Source organism: Patella vulgata, chromosome 6 (assembly GCF_932274485.2).
Source record: "Patella vulgata chromosome 6, xgPatVulg1.2, whole genome shotgun sequence".
Lineage (NCBI taxonomy): Eukaryota > Metazoa > Mollusca > Gastropoda > Patellidae > Patella > Patella vulgata.
Genome location: NC_065884.2, coordinates 15,010,363 through 15,027,734, shown reverse-complemented (window position 1 = coordinate 15,027,734; position 17,372 = coordinate 15,010,363). Strand labels below are relative to the sequence as shown.

Below are 17,372 nucleotides of genomic sequence, written 5' to 3'. Positions count from 1 at the left end.
AACCACGCCCCCCCCCCCCGATCCATTCATTTGTGCGTATGTTTATTGTGGTGTCGGCATATCGTTTCTGTATATCTTGTGTAATCGTATGTGTGTAGCACGGTCCCCTTGCACCTACTATTGAAAGACACATAAAGAAACGTCTGGTACGATAACAGCAATGTCTATCAAACAACATTACAACCCCTAAACCTTTTCTTAGAAATATGGCCAACTTTTGATATACTGGACACAGGATCTAAGAAAGAGATGGGAACTTATGTAAACTGTATATTAATGGCTGAAATCGGTTCATAACAAGGACATTGTCCGAGTGATTTTCCTCTTCTTGGAAATATACAAGTTCGAACGTCAAGTAAATATAGACTATACCAATTAAACCGCTGAGTAAAATTACTCTTTATGAATCTACCATGCCCGGGTTCTTTGTTTTAAACTAAGGAAACCTGCCATAACATTTCTTTAATTGCTAACTTTTCTGATTGGTCAAGAGATCATTTTCTACATCTCGTCATGGGAAAATAAAGTTCCAATTTATATTGCAACTATATCTCCTTTAGCCACATTTGAAAAGAAGGTATCTTTTAATTTTAGACTTATCAGCAATGTGCTTTGAACATCTTGCTTGTGTGTCAATGGGAGGTGTGGCCTTTACCATGTCAGAAAACACTATTTATTTGAGCACTGTACATGCTTTTAATTTATATTATGACATTTATAACCTGCAAGGTGGCTTACTGCAGGACTGTGTTTAATTTTTTAAAACATATCTTGATTTATGATCCTACAAATACAAGGACTTTAGTCGAAAGCATTCGAAAATATTTGTCAAAAGCTACCATATTCAAAAAGAAAAAAAAAGATCCCCACTTGATGAGCAATTATTCTGAGAAACCCCAGCAGGTCATACAACAACTTTAGGTATATATTGTGCATCTTGTGTATTGGTTGCACTATCCGAAATCCGAAATCATTAGATATGAAACTGTTGCTGCTTCTGTTTGCCTTGGGTAAGCTTGATTAACGCTTCATTCAAAACTATATAAAGAGGAATTCTTTACTTTTCTTCAGAAATTAGTCGGATTGGAGTCTTAACGTATTATACAATACAATATTACCTTTTTATGATTTTAAAGGCTGTGTGTCGGCTGCTCCAAATGAGCGAATTGTTGGTGGATCTAATGCCTATGCTGGACAGTTCCCGTGGCAGGTTTCACTGCAGGTTGGTAGTGGGAGCTCTTATTCTCATATCTGTGGTGGTATTCTGATTGCCGCTAACAGAGTTCTAACTGCAGCTCATTGTGTAGATGGTAGAAGGTAACTATCCAATTTTACTATTCGGATATTCTAAGTCATTATTCGGATATTATTCGAATATAGGATTAGCCGTGGCTCATTGGGTACGGTTCTGTATCGCTAACCAAGGTCCAATGGTATGAAACACCGACGTCCTGGGTACAAGTTTGTGTGCACGCTAAAGAACCATTTACAGCAGGAATTAAGGTGGGGGTTGGTGGCCGAAAGGTTAGCGCATGCACCTGGTATCATAAGGTTTGTCATTGAGTTAACTGGCGTGGTTTTGATTCCCTGGTTGTTCGTGACAAGGAGTAGGGTCGCCTGTACAGCCTCATGGGTTGTCTCCGGGCCCTCTGGTTTCCTCCTACCGCTAAAGACCCCTACGTGCAAGTAAATTATTGAAATACAATTGAACCATATGTTAGTCCCGAAATGACGTAATTTGTGTCGAGTGGACGTTAAACACCATTTCCCTCTTCCCTATAACAGGAATTAAGAGTAAGAGTAGGCCGTAGCACCACTGTTCTCGCAAAATGTCCTGCCTGTTGTATATCCATTGGTGAAGAAAAGTGGGGCGTTAAACACCGTGTTATTTCATTTCATTTCATTTCACTGTTCGAATATTCGACGACATACAATTGATCAATTTATGAATTTATTTCGAAACCTCTTCAGATTTCTAGAACTTTGAAATGAATACATGTTTCCTTATATAATCCTATGTTTATTATTTAACTTTCAGTGCCAGTCAGTTTAGAGTTGTTTTAGGTGAACACAGACTTTCGAATACTGACGGAACTGAACAATACTTCAACCTAGCTTCTTTAGTTATGGTATGTTATTTTGTGCATTCCATTTATTATTCTCAATATCATTATTAATATTAATATTAAATTTTTTTATTGTTATCGAATTGCTACTCTGACGATAACAATGAATAATAATCTTTGAGTGACATTTAGAGATAGGGAAACACATTAACAGAACACAGTTTTTATGGGATACAATCACTAGTTTTATTCTAAAAGCACGACGTTTCGTCAAGTATCCTCTACTAGTTTTATTCTAAAAGCACGACGTTTCGACAAGTATCCTCTTATCGTTAGAATGCTTGTCGAAACGTCGTGCTTTTATAATAAAACTAGTGATTGTATCCCATAAACACTGCGTTCTGTTAACAGTTTTATTCTAAAAGCACGACGTTTCGACAAGTATCCTCTTATCGTTAGAATGCTTGTCGAAACGTCGTGCTTTTATAATAAAACTAGTGATTGTATCCCATAAACACTGCGTTCTGTTAACAATTGATAAGTTTACCATCGCGATTCTCTTCAAGCGCAATACAATCGGCTTCTAAAACCATATTTCCATAATGCCGTTCTAGGTTAATGGAAGGGTCAAGCTTAAGGTCCATATATCGAAGACTTCTTGGTTTTCCTTAATTCATTTTAGCAGCTGGCGGTCATGTGCATTTTTTGTGCGCTCAAAATCTAATTATTCAAGACTTAACACATGCTAAAATATGCCCACACGAATAATATAACATTTTAATAAGAATACAAAAACGAAATAGCAGGGGTAGATAATCTTCTAGATAGATGGAAATCAGATTAAATCGACTGCAGGGGTTGTCAAATATGTTGTGAAAATTTTAAGTTCATCACATGTTTGTAAATACTAAATGAAACTGAAGAAATTTTAGACTAATATTCCTGCTAGCAAATCGAGATTTCCCCTTGTCAGTTGTGCAGGACAGAGGGCCTGACAAGGACAACTGTCTCGTCATTCGGATGGAACGCAAAACCAAGGTCCCGTGTATACATTGACGTGCACGTAAAAGATCCCTTGACGGTTAGCATTCGATATAAGAGTAGGTCATAGTGCCGCTGCCCGGGCAAAATGTCCCACATAGCAGCACACTGTATGACGTATTCCGTTTTCATTAGACCAGTCGGAGCAGAACAGTAGGACGCTAAACCCATTCCATTTCATTTTCATTTCCTCATAGCAAAACAAATTGCACATTATTGTAATTTAAGAGATTCGACATTTCTCGTATTTTTAATATTTAACCAGAAATTAGAAACACAACTTTTCTTGTCTGCTCCATGTGTTAAAGAAGGAAGAACATAAAGATGATAAATAATACATGAAATCAACTGGGATATACCGTCCTTTACTGTTCTGCACGAACAAGGGATAATGGTGACGACAAAATTGTGATAAAACACCAATCATGTTTTCAGCATCCAAGTTATAACGGTAACAACAACAATGATGGCTTTGCTCATGATTTTGCTGTATTAAGATTAAGTGGTTCAGCTAATACAGGCAGCAGTGCTGTCAGTATTATTGGTATGGCTAATAGCGGAGATGATTTTACCAATCAACAATGTACTATCAGTGGATGGGGAAGAACTGTCGGTAAGCATCTACAATTAAACTAATCTTTATAATGTCTTTTTTTACAAAGCAATTGTATGAAAATTCGACAGGGATGGGTAGAGATATTAGTCCGTGTACAGTTCGTGTGTTCTGGTGAAGCATTCTGGCATGTACATAAGCATATTTTATTAATTTCTATAATTATTCCTAGGTGGTGGAAGTCTTCCCAACACATTACAGTGGGTAAACATGCAACAAATCTCTAACGCCCAATGTGCCGCAGCTATGTCAAATGTCGGTGGTGCTGCAATAGGATCTGGCCATATCTGTGTTTCCCAATCTGGTATATCTGCCTGCAACGTAAGTACGACCATTCCGTTTCTTCTTTTGGATTGGTGGGGTTTGATAACGGGGCTAAAGTTGTTTCAGGTGACTTCGGGTGGGTCGGTACTAGATGACAAAGGAACCTGCTTTTACCATTTTGAATGTTATCGAATGGATAGTGGAAGCAACGTGCTGATTTGCTATACATATATGTAAAGGTATATTTCAAATTATACTTGCTTATTTCATATTTCGGGTTGCCCAGAAATAAATGAATACACTATTTAAAAGCGGGATTATTCAAATCATTAGCATTACAACATTCCCAAAAGTACAGGTCCACTGCTCAAATAGTGTTTACTTGGTATTTATTTTAAAAGATAAAGTCAAATGGTCCCGGACTGAGAAGTCGCATTACACTTTCCTCAGTTTACATAAACTAAACAAATGGTCAATATGTCCCCAGAGTCACTCGTAAATGTAGCGCCTTCTCCACCCAGAATCAAGTTTATTTCTTCTAAGCATACTTCTGCCCATTTTGCCCATATACGATCTGGAGCAATCTCTCGGGAAACGTTTATGAAAGACACAGGGAAGCATGTGCGGAAAATGAATTGAAGGATACAATGAAAACTATACATGATATCGGTAGGATACGTGTCACAAAATTTATGCCATGTGTCTTACATCGTAGGGTAATAGTGGAGGACCTATGGTATGAGATTAAAAATGCATTGGGGTAACTGTACAATATCCACAGATTTTCTTAATCCGAATTCTACCTTGTTATTTTGTAGGGTGATAGTGGAGGACCCATGGTATGCAGTGGTAGATTGGCTGGTGTTACCTCATGGGTTGTGGGCAGTTGTCTTACCACTTACCCAAGTGTTTATGGACGAGTTTCTGAATACAGATCATGGATTGACAGCATCTAAACGGCCTTCAAATATCATTAATAAAAAGTAATGAAAGAAAACTATTTTACCGTTATTTTTGTATTTATTTATTTATTCCCTCTTGTGTACAGGATTCTGAATTATATGTTATCAAAATATAACTTTCTACTTCGTTAAAAGTGTGTATACATTCCCAGTGCCTCGGATAATTGAAGAACGATAGATTTGGGACAACGGTGGGGATAGGATAAGTGACCAAACCCATTTTGTGCGTCAAGTTTCCGTATCTCTGCATTCCAGTCTACCCAAAGGTAAATGGGTATCGGTAGTACAGTGTATGTAATTATACAAAAAATCGGTGTGCTCTTTGGACATCAACAGCTGGAGCTCTTTCCGAGGTTTAAAAAGGCCCAATGAATCAGGTTTTACCGGGACCCCTATATGGAATAGTAATGGTCTAAAAGATTTGCGTAACCCGCATTATATACACTATTAATTATTATTAAAGCATCTCCGACAGTAGGTGACTTATAAATAAACCAGATTCGACCCAAAGATCTAGGTCGACAACTTTTCAAAAGCAAATAAATGACAGTACACTTATATATGGTATCTATTTGTGACAGATGCTGAAAAAGACAGCAATCATCATAATATCCTTCACTATGTCAACCTCAATTGGTACTTGGTACACATTCCATCTGCATGATGATAGCACTATTCTCGAGAACACAATTGTATGTCATTTATGTATAAGTATCTCTTTCAATGATATGATGACTTGGGAATATAACACACGTTTCATATTCCATCCCAGTATAAATTCAGATTTCCAATTTTTTTCAATAGTCAAGACATAGATCGCTCAAAATGAAACTCTGTCTCCTGTTTGCACTTTTGGGTAAGTTGTTCTTTGTTGTGATAAATGAATTCTTATTGGTAACTGATGCGTTATTAAATAGCAAAAAAGCATTATTTTGGGATAACAAAAAACCCCAGAAAAACAATATAACTACTCCCCAACTCTGTAAGTAAGTAACGCCTGACATTTTTAATTGTTTGCATTGTCTTGTTAAAGAATACATACTGTTATCTTGGTGACTTTTGTGAATTCTTTTAAACTCGAACCAGCGGAATCGTAAAAATCTGAAATGACACAAATACCAAATCTTAATATATAATAACACGTGGGTCAGCAAACACCGAAGATGCCGGGGGGGGGGGATACAATCGTTAAAATAGTAATCCAACATTGGCACCCATTACTAATTTACCAGTCAAGCGGTGAAGAATGGAATTTAACGAAAGCACCTGTTTTAACAGTGTATTATGCTGACAGGAGGTTAACCCTTATATTAGTAATAGTATAATAATCACAATTATTAAATTTCATTAAATCGTTATCGTATTTATTCTGGGAGTCACGTGGTTAAGTGGGTAAGATGCTGGCTCGCTAGCCTGGAGATCGGGTGTTCGATCCCTGCATTGGCCGAGAAAGTTCATCCAGATTTTCCGTCGTGGTTCCCCCTTGTCAGCGATGCAGGACGGATGGCCTGACAAGGACAGCTGTCTAGTCATTCGGGTGAGACGAAAAACCGAGGTCCCGTGTATACATTGGAATCCACGTAAAAGATCCCTTGGCAGTTGGAATTCGATATAAGAGTAGGCGATAGTGCCGCTGTCGGGCAAAATTTCCCTCGTAGCACACTGTATGGCGTATAACCGTTTTCATTAGCCCAGTTTAGGAGCAGAACAGTAGGAAGTTAAACCCCATTTCATTTCGTATTTATTCTAAGGTTGCGTATACAGTGCTCCAAGTGAGCGAATTGTTGGTGGATCCAATGCTTATGCTGGTCAGTTCCCATGGCAGGTGTCTCTTCAGGTATCTTCTGGAAGCAGTTGGTCCCACAACTGTGGTGGAATCCTTATTTCTTCTAACAGAGTTCTAACTGCAGCTCATTGTGTAGATGGTAGAAGGTAAACGAATCTGATTTATTAAATTAGTTTGTAACGCGTGGGGCGCATGGAGATTTAACATGGAAATATTCTAGGTGAATTGAAATGTATTGAGAGATAAGGGGGCGAGAAAAGTCAAAGTGAGATATAAACAAATGCTTTTATATATTTCATTAAATTAAACATTATTATTCAACCTGGTCTTACTTCTAGCGCAAGCCAGTTCAGAGTTGTTTTGGGTGAACACAGACTTCAGAATACTGATGGAACAGAGCAGACTTTCTCTTTGTCTTCTTTAGTTATGGTAGGCAGAGTATTTATATTTAATTAGGTTAATTGGGCGGGTTCTTTGATCAATGACTGTTGTATACGTATAAGAAGTATAGAATCCAGCTGCATTCCTTCAACATTTGACTTGATGAAAGAAGAAGTCGTGCGCACATGGAAAATGGGCTCTCATTTGTAAAAAAGACCTTCTCGTCTGACATAATTGAAAGAAGTCGTATTGCACATTGAAAATGGGCTCTTATTTGTAAAAAAGACAAACATAATCGAAACCCATTCTATTACAAAAAACAAAAACACGTTCCTCGGCTTAATAGTCAAAAGTAACAATGTCCAGTAATTATCTTAATCTATGCCGAGATTATCTCCCACTCATTGTCCCTAAATTATATCCATTACGTAATGTTTAATGGTCGAGAGCGAGACATTAAGTAATATATTGTAACAACATGAGGGCCGTAGGCCCGAATGTTTTTACAATATATTACGCAATGTCGTAAGCTCGAGACCATTAAACATCTTAAAATACTGACACTCCGCACGAGCTTTTACGTCACACTAGTCCAATATCTCACCGGTATGAATAAAGTACTATAGGCAAGTTGCCCGTACGATTATTTGAAATAATGGTACGCGAACATCAAAGGGTGACGTCACATCTGTATTTTAAAGCAGATTAACACACGTGTGTGCATGTTCTCTGTTAGTTATATTACCTGTGTACTATACAACTATAGACAATGTACAGTGGTACAATGTAAATATGTATAACTTCTATATTTTGTCCATCTCTTTACAATGGCATTATTTTGAAAAGCTCCTAGTTGAGCGAAAAGTACTTTAACAGTGTTAAAAGGTTATTAAACCATTGTTGAAATCAGTTTGTGTCAGCATACCCTTTTACTGTGTAAAAAAGTAATACAGCTTTACGGCTGTGCCAATACCTTTGGATATATAATACATACTGAGTTAAATGTACAACCTATTAAACTACAAAATGTATATCTCGCCTAGATCCATATAAACGTTTTCATGCGTATATTTCAGCACCCAAGTTACAACGGCAACAACAACAACGATGGCTTTGCTCATGATTTTGCTGTATTAAGATTAAGTGGTTCAGCTAATACAGGCAGCAGTGCTGTCAGTATTATTGGTATGGCTAATAGCGGAGATGATTTTACCAACGAAAAATGCACCATTAGTGGATGGGGTAGAACTGTGGGTGAGTCAACCAAGTTATGAATTCGGGATATTGAAATATTTATATGAAATATACAATCTTTTTTTCCAATTAAATCTTCTTCTCCTTTAGTATTTCCATCAGATTCGTCTTTGTGTCGTGTTCTTACTTGAATATTGTAATCAACTAATGTAAACTCAGTGCATGTCATAAAATCGTCCACTGATCTAATTAAATACACTCCGAAGTTTTTTGCAGTCGTTCTGAACTTTTGCGGCCCACACCAGGATCGAACCAGCAAAGCCAATTCAAACACAATTCAAGAGAGAGAGAGAGAGAGAGATGTGGTTTAACGTCCACTCGACACAAACTAGGTCATTTCAGGACTAACACATGGTTCAATTTTATTTCAATAATTCGCTTGCGCGTAAGGGTCTTTAGCAGTGGAAGGAAACCGGAGGACCCGGAGATAGGACAGGCGACCCTACTCCTTGTCACGTACAACCGGGGAATCGAAACCACGCCATTCGACTCAATGGCAGCCTTATGATACAGCGCGCACGTGCTAACCATTCGGCCCTCCAACACCCCCTAAACACAATTGTATAATTAAATGTTTTATAATCTAGGTGGTGGAAGTCTACCAAATACCTTACAATATATTGCAATGACACAAATTTCAAATGCCCAGTGTAGTTCCGCCATGTCAAGTGTAGGTGGCGCATCGATTGGAAGCGGTCACATCTGTGTAGCTGAACCTAGTAAATCGGCATGTAATGTAAGTACTAGTAAATGGAAACTTCTTCCCTGCCGATAAATTATACAATCTTTCTTTCAGTACATATCACGTCCTAGCTACCGTAAGCAACAGAAATACGCATTAAAAATGAAATGAAATTGAGTTTAACGTCATACAACAACCGGGGCACTTATCTAGGGCATGTATACACAATGGAGATTCGGGTTTTTTTCGTCTCACCCGAACGACAAAACATAGTTCCTTGAACGCTGTTTCTTCACGTGACCTTTTTGTACAACTGACAAAGGGAAATTGGGCTGGTATATCCTGAGGAACATCGGGATTGATACCAGGGATCTCCTGGTTAGCGTCTTACTAATTAAGCTAACGGGGTCTCCCATATGTATTAGATCTAAAGGAGGCAAGTCTCTAACTCAATATCATCCAAAGTCTTCGATATTACAAGCACGACTTCTTGGTCAATTTAAATCAACATTGAAAATTTAAAAATTGACACGTGAATCGTTTGCTAGAATGAACGGGACTAAACATATCCCACAGGAGAATACTACCTTTGTTGGCTGGAATAACCGATTAGAAATTGCAGTAAAAACAGACACGATTGAATGTAAATCAGTTTATATACATTCATATTACTTTATTATATGCGTTGCGACCCATTTGTGTCCATTTCTAGGTGACAAAGAATAGAGGATTAGCTCCTTTAATCGCAGTTGTTTGGAAATTATAAGTTTTGCATGAAACAAAATAGTAATTAGTAAATTTTAGTCCTAAAGGCAATGCTCATTCTAATATCGTAGATTTAACTTTGTTGTGCAAAACATTAAGACGGTCCAACATTTTTTGACATTTGTATGAAGTAGTAATCAAAACAAAAGCAATCTGAAGAATGGCTGCTAGTCTCTATTTCTTGTCTTTGTAGGGAAACTTTAATTACTTCTTGAAAAGTTAACGCCTTTTCATCCTTGGGAGCTGCAATTTTATATGTTCCGTGAACGCTAGGTGTACCACGTGACCTATATACATTTTCTGATTGGTAGGGTTAAAAATGCATCCAAAAACATATAGATTTTATTGGGGTAACTGTACAATACCCACAGATTTCCTTAATCCGGCTTGTACCTTGTTATTTTGTAGGGTGATAGTGGAGGGCCCATGGTATGCAGTGGTAAATTGGCTGGTGTTACCTCATGGGTTGTGGGCAGTTGTCTTACCACTTACCCAAGTGTTTATGGACGAGTTTCTGAATACAGAAACTGGATCGACAGCATCTAAAAATATACATGCATATAACTCAATAAATGTTCTGAACACCTACTGTTTGTGTTTATTGCAGACGTGTTACCTTATAAAAGAGAGACAGGGCGGATGGGGAGAGGGTGTAACGTTCACTTGACACAAACTAGGTCATTTAGGGATTAACATATGGTCCACACAAAGCGGGTAATCAAAACCGCGGCCCTTGAATCAATGAAAGACCATGAAGCATGTAACATATTGGCAAATAAACCAACAAATACCACTTTCTACACACAACTAGGTTTGTCCGAACCTTCGTGCATCTTTCAACAGAGTTGGGTGGGTGTGGGGATGGGTGTGTCCGAATGGCGAGCTCGCGCGTTGTATCATAAGATCTGTCATTGGCGTGGTTTCGATTCCGCGGTTGTACGTGACTAGGAGTAGAGTCACCTGTCCAACTTCGTGGGTTTCCTCTCACTGCTAAAGATCCCTACGCACATGCGAATTATTTAAATACAGTAGTCAATGTAGGCCAGAAAGCAGACTACAACTAAGTGTGCAAAATACAAACGATTGTGTATTGTTTCTACAAGATATTCATAGAATCGGGTAGCCTCCCCTATATACCATCTATATTTAAATTTCTTATATAGTCTAGACAACTAATATATGTAAATTCAAACATTTGATTATCGATCTGTTTTACATTTTTTGACTAAATCTACGTCAGAGAGAGAGTGAGAAGGAGAGAGGGGGGGGGGTAATATCTACCTAATGCAAACTAGGTAATAGGACGTCCCAAATATTTGGGAAGCGATACCTTATGTTATAGTGTCGTGTACAGCACTGGTTACTAGATTTGAAGTGTACGCCAGAAGCTCTATTTGGTATTGTGCACGAGACAGTGTACGTTTACTTTTTCTAGAACTTCTTACAGATAGCAATTTTTTGGCACTTTTGCAGGACACCCGTAATGAATTATTTTAATTATTATTGCGTACGCGACCATACAAACACATTTAAAACTTATTTTATGTACCAATGAATGTTGTTGAACCTACAGGCGTGAAAGCGTGAGGAGCCGAGGACGGCTTCCGCTCATGTGACCGTCCCCTGCTTCCCATTTTATCTGGGTTATCACACAAGTCAACCTTACTCATGCAAAGATGTGTTTTAAATATAAACTGATCCGTATCTTTATTCTTTATGTTATTGTTTTTCGTTTTTTTGGGTATTTTTTTAGGCGGGGGGGGGGGGCATGTGGAGGTCTACTAGTAAGTACAGGGGGACCGCACTACACGTAAAACAAAAATCTACAAAATAAACCTACGGACAAGACAGAAAATAGACATTGCGCCAAATAAACAAATATCAAATCAAGTGAATACGTTTTTTGTTTGTTGTACATTTCTTATTTGCGTTCAAACCATAGACTTGTTAGACAACTCGCTGACGTTTGACATTTTAAATTGACACATTATGAACACTTTCCGGTCATGCGTGTTTGATGTACGTGGGAAGTGATTGGTGACTGCCATATCCTCCCACGCACATCAAACACGCCCTTGTGCCAAACTAAAACTTTATCATAATGCTAATTTACAAATCAAAATGACATCGACATGTGTTCATTGCGTGATGGGTAAGGTCAATGCCAAATTTCGCTGTAACAATGATCTGTACATCATATCATGCAAAGAAATGCCACGCCCACTTCCCGACAAAGGGAGGGGAGGTAACCCTTCTGTTTATTATTTTTAAAAAAATAATGACCTTTTAACTACTTATCTAATAAACAAGGGTTTATAGACAAGTCATTTATCTGTAAATATAATATTTTTACAACATCTGTTTTAAATACTAGTTCATCCTTTAATATCTAGTGGACATTTTTATGTCAGTAAAAGTATCACACAAGGGTCAAAACTGTAAGGAAATTAAATAATGATGTTCAGGAACGTTACAATAAGCAAGGAAACACTTTCTTTACGTCAACCGCTTCTTAAAATACCGTACAACAGCACTTGGTGGACGGTAAACAAGTTCCGACATTTGATGATAAACATGTTGAAATAGGAAGATGAAAGTAAAAGATCAGTTAGTTAAAACCTGTCTAATTCATAAGCAATCTTACATCTGGCAAGATGAGCTTCTTATATCCCAGTTCTAATGAGTCCTCGTTCAATGTATCGATTCTGTTCTAAAAGGCTTTGGTTTTCAGCCAAAACGGTCGCCCCTTATCCCGTGGTTTGAACTTTTCTTTCCGGGCCATGAGCTCAGATGTCTTGCAATTGCATAGAGATTGGAAACAAAGTCAATATGCATAATTACATTGGGAAAAGAGCCATAGATTAGACATATATTGACGTGGCTTTGTATTAAACAGGAGTTTGATTACGAGCCGTATTAAGGGATTTGAATAAAGATATTGCCTATGTGTTTGGTCGTGAAATACGCTAGATTGTATCAATGTTGGCTACTAATTTCAGACAGTTTTATGACTAGTCTCTATTGCCTTCTACGACTCTCTCTACTTCAACCGCCGCATTATGTTTTTCTAACACACTATACAGAAAAACACTAATTACCATTCTATATGAGATTTTTGACTGAAGACGTCAAAAAGATGAAATATTTATTATAAAGATATCATGGAAGTGGACAGGGTGAATTTATTTGCTTGATATGCATAGAATTGGAACCAAATTTATGATTGATTTTATACTAGATAGAGATAGCCAAAGTCTTTCTTTGAATTCTATTTGCATCATCTTCAAGGAAAGTTGCATCACCAAAGCAAATTCGGCACCAGGAAAATCTCAAACGAACTGTTACAGAACAACTTAAAATGCATTGCTTATCTCCAAAGTCCCCCTTTTGCGCTTGCAGTACGAAATATTCCACATATTTTAGATTTTAATATTTTTAATGTGAGGAACAATAGGAAAATCAGATGCGCCTCCCAGACAAAGCATTGCTGATATAATTATTAAAATACAATACAAGCAATGAGCAATAGGGTCCTGGGCACTTTTGGTCTGTGCAATGCTACGAGTCCCACTCTAAATGCTTGCAAGCTATTTAACCCGGTTCAGTGATACTGCACTTTTCTCCATTACTCGTACCACACTGCCTTCGACATTTAAGAGATTACCGGTATAGCCGATTATCGCCTTCAATCCAATAATTAATGGGAGTGTGCTAACTTAGGCCCATAACTCCCTTAATCCGGCACTGCTTCTTGTGTACATATTAACTTTAGAAAACAAGGCCAAGATTTTCCGTTTTAATTATATTTTATTTAAGTTACATATATTTTAACAAGTTTTATATTTCTACCACAAGTATATCACAAACTTGAACTAGTATCACATTAATTCCTTATATAAGAACTATAGTAATTATACAATTCTACATGTTTTAACGTATAAAATATTATAATATACAAAACAGTTTCTATAATTAATGAGTGGAAGTAACAGTGATAAGTTAATAATAATCCCTGAATGGTCACAAATACTAAAATACTTACATAATATAAAACCACAAAATAAAAACAAGTCAGAATCTAGGATGTAATTGAGGCAGGGTTTAAATAATTAATTTCCTTTACACTGACATATACTTTCGCCAACATAGTACAAATCAGGTGTAACAGACCACTAATTTATCATTTTTCCTCCAAACCGATTTTAAATCATGTTCTTTGTATTTGACTATCATATTGGAATAGACATCTAACAGGCTGCTAGCCATGTAATGTGTCGGAAAGACCAACAATGAACCGATACAGATTTGAACATTAGAGATGATGCAACTATTTCCATTTGATTAAAACACGAATCTTATTTCGTTTCGTGTTTTATTGTACATAATTTCGTTTTACCTCTCATTGAAAGTGTAAAAACACGAAACGAAATATATATTTGTACTTTAATCAGATTGCAACTATTTGGTTAAAAGACCATGTAGATACAACCCACACAACCCGCAGCACAGAGAAATGGATGATACTGATAAGAAAATTAAGATTCCTTTATTTTCAGGATTAATTTATTGCATTTTAAGTATTAAAACTAAAGGGTTTCTTTTGGCTCCTTGGTCAAACCATTAACTAATCTACAATTTAACCAGTTCTTTAAGTTTTATTGTATATTTAATGGAGAATTAAATGGTTGGGTTTTATTAAAAATCACTCAATCGTTTTGATTTGTATTGATTTGTATTGTGGGATGATAACTTGTCTTCTTTGAAAATTGTACGGCTATGGAAAGCTAGTGTTGAGATATACATGTAAATGATTTTCCAATCCACTGTTGGCATATTAAGCTAAACGTAGTAAAATATACCGAAGATCGTTCAGTCTTTCCAAACAAACATTATTTTATTTATGTTTGGATAGAGATTGCCCTATCACTAATCGAAATACTACAGCAAAACAACCCCATTCAGTACTTTATATTTATTGGCCTAATATCAAAGAGATTTATCCCCTTTAACTTGAAATCAACCCTATTCATCACTTTATTTTAACTTTAAATCAACCCATTAAATCAACCCTATCCATCACTTTATTTTAACTTTAAATCGTCCCATTAAATCAACCCATTTCATCACTTTATTTTAACTTTAAATCAACCCATTTCATCACTTTATTTTAACTTTAAATCAACCCATTAAATCAACCCATTTCATCACTTTATTTTAACTTTAAATCAACCCATTAAATCAACCCTATTCATCAATTTATTTTGACCTAATATCAAATAGGTTTAACTCCTTAATGCTAGGTTCCTACTATCACGATTCCTGTTACGATCGAAATCGTGGTTTTAATCGTGGAGTTATCGTGGTGATCCCATCAGGTCAGTCGTAGGAATCGTGTTGACCATTTCGAAACGTATCCGAACGTATCTGCACGTAGCAAATCGTAGACTCAATAGGGGCAATCATATCGTAACACATCATACGACAGTGGAACCTCAAGCATTAACTTGATCAACTATCGATTATTGTCTTAAATTGTTTTTTTACATAACGAAAGAACCGGTCGATCCACCTCTTACAACATCCAAACTAATCATTATTCTACAGAACATCCATATAAGCAATATATACATGTACATATAAACACGTGGTTATTATACATTATTACTATTAATCTACACATTATATAAAGACCAGCTTATTACCTTATTACATTAGTTTATTTACAGTATATTGCTATTATACATCATTAATACATTGACATGTATATTAACACAACGGTACCTGTATATGAACTTAGTAAACCTGTTAAGTAAAATGATGAATGTTCAACAAACACATAGTTATTAAACTTATATTTTAAAATGATGGATTGTCAACAAACTATGGTTATCAAACTTGTATTTCTGATTAACAAATTTAGCAGTATCTACACGTGCAGGATGTTCTTTAAAACACCGAAAAGGGGAGCAATAATAGCAGCCTGTCTCTGGAATATGGCAATTGTATGAATCCTCTCTCAGTAAGAGCAATTTGTAAACGTATCCACATGCAACTTGGCCACACAAAGCTAACCCAATCACAAGCGTCTATATTATATTTGAAAAACTAGATGACGTCATCTCTACATCCGTAGAATACAAGTGATTCCCGATATACACTGCTGAACAAATACACATACCCTAATTAAATGATGGACAACAAAAACAAAAACATGAAACAACTGAATAACATGACCATCAGTTCCAGATTAGTTCAATTTGGCAACGTTTACAAGTTATCACAGAGGAACAGCCTCAAGTTTATAATACTATATTAACATTGTCCCATACTCTGCAATCTTCAACCTTCCTATTAATATAGGCAGCAACAAGGGACCAGTCATCGCGGTAAGCAGAACATCTTCTAAAATGCTGGTATAACCATCCAAACGATTTTAAACAAAAACCATATTAAGCAAAGATTTTATAATTTAAGGAACAGGTAATGTTCCAGCACGTTTATATTTAACCACGGGTATTCCATTATTCACAAAAGTTTATTTGGTTTTCTCGGTTACCTTTGTTTTTGTATGATCTAATTAATTTCAAAGGTATACCCTAATGCCTTCTTCACTGATGTGCCTCGGTGTTTCATTGGGAAAGATCATCTGCTTCATGCGCTGAAAAGACAACAATACTGTGTGATAAAACTGCAGCTATAAAAGAACACATCTCGGCACATGATTTAACTTTTATCTTTTAGATATTTTACTGGTTCGCCAATCGGAGTGGTGCCGTAATCGATTCTGTGCCGAGGAAGTTGCTTGGGATTTTCCAGTCTGATTTCCCCTTGTGCAGAACGGGGGGTCTAGTAAGGATAGACGCGTCTAGTTGTTCGGATTGGACGAAAAACAAGGGTATACTCGTGAAAGATCCATTAACAGTTAGAATTCCACGAAGACTAATTGGAAGCACTGCTTCCTAGCAATTTTTTCCCTTATAGCACACCCCATGGCATAAGACCGTCTTCAATAGCCCGGTTAAACCCTATTTCATTGATTGATTCATTGTGTGCCAATCTCCAAATAATACAGTAACACATTCTACACTCATAACTATTTATGTCGGGGGGTTGGATGGCCGAATGGTTAGCACGCGCGCTCTGTGTCACACGGTCTGTCATTGAGTTCAGCTGACGGGGTTTCGATTCCCCGGTTGTACGTAACAAGGAGTAGGGTCGCCTGTCCAACCTCGTGGGTTTTCTCCGGGTCCTCCGGTTTCCCCTCACTGCTAAAGACCCCTACGCGCAAGCGAATTATTGAAATAAATAAAAATTAAACCATATGTTAGTCCCGAAATGACCTAGTTTGTGTCTAGACGTTAAACCCCATTTCTCTCTCTCTCTCTCTCTCACTATTTCTGTCCTCAATGACCGCCATTTTCAAAAATTAGTATACTACTTTGTAATGAAATTACTTTACTTCTTGATAAGGTATACTTAGTGTTTCGACTACAATCGTCGAAGAAGGAATTTGAATTCTTAAAAATGTCTTTCAATCGTCTGATTTGAAGACGAGACA

The 17,372-nt window shown here is 36.9% G+C and overlaps 1 protein-coding gene and 1 long non-coding RNA gene across 2 annotated transcripts in view; one reads left to right on the top strand and one right to left on the bottom strand.

Moving 5' to 3' along the window:
* Positions 1 to 995: 995 nt before the first annotated feature.
* On the top strand, positions 996 to 4,940 carry LOC126823866 (uncharacterized). The gene is made up of 6 exons (XR_007681344.2): positions 996 to 1,010; positions 1,137 to 1,317; positions 2,039 to 2,129; positions 3,543 to 3,720; positions 3,893 to 4,041; positions 4,803 to 4,940. It is a non-coding gene; the product is annotated as an uncharacterized LOC126823866 (long non-coding RNA).
* An 8,667-nt stretch (positions 4,941 to 13,607) lies between these two features.
* The window catches only part of LOC126823852 (sodium-dependent serotonin transporter), a 28,013-nt gene continuing 24,248 nt past the window's right edge, over positions 13,608 to 17,372 (bottom strand). The window contains exon 13 of the mRNA XM_050552886.2: positions 13,608 to 16,472. Within this exon, the coding sequence (XP_050408843.1) occupies positions 16,398 to 16,472 (75 nt within the window). The 3' untranslated portion in view covers positions 13,608 to 16,397. The remainder of the gene's footprint in view (positions 16,473 to 17,372) is intronic.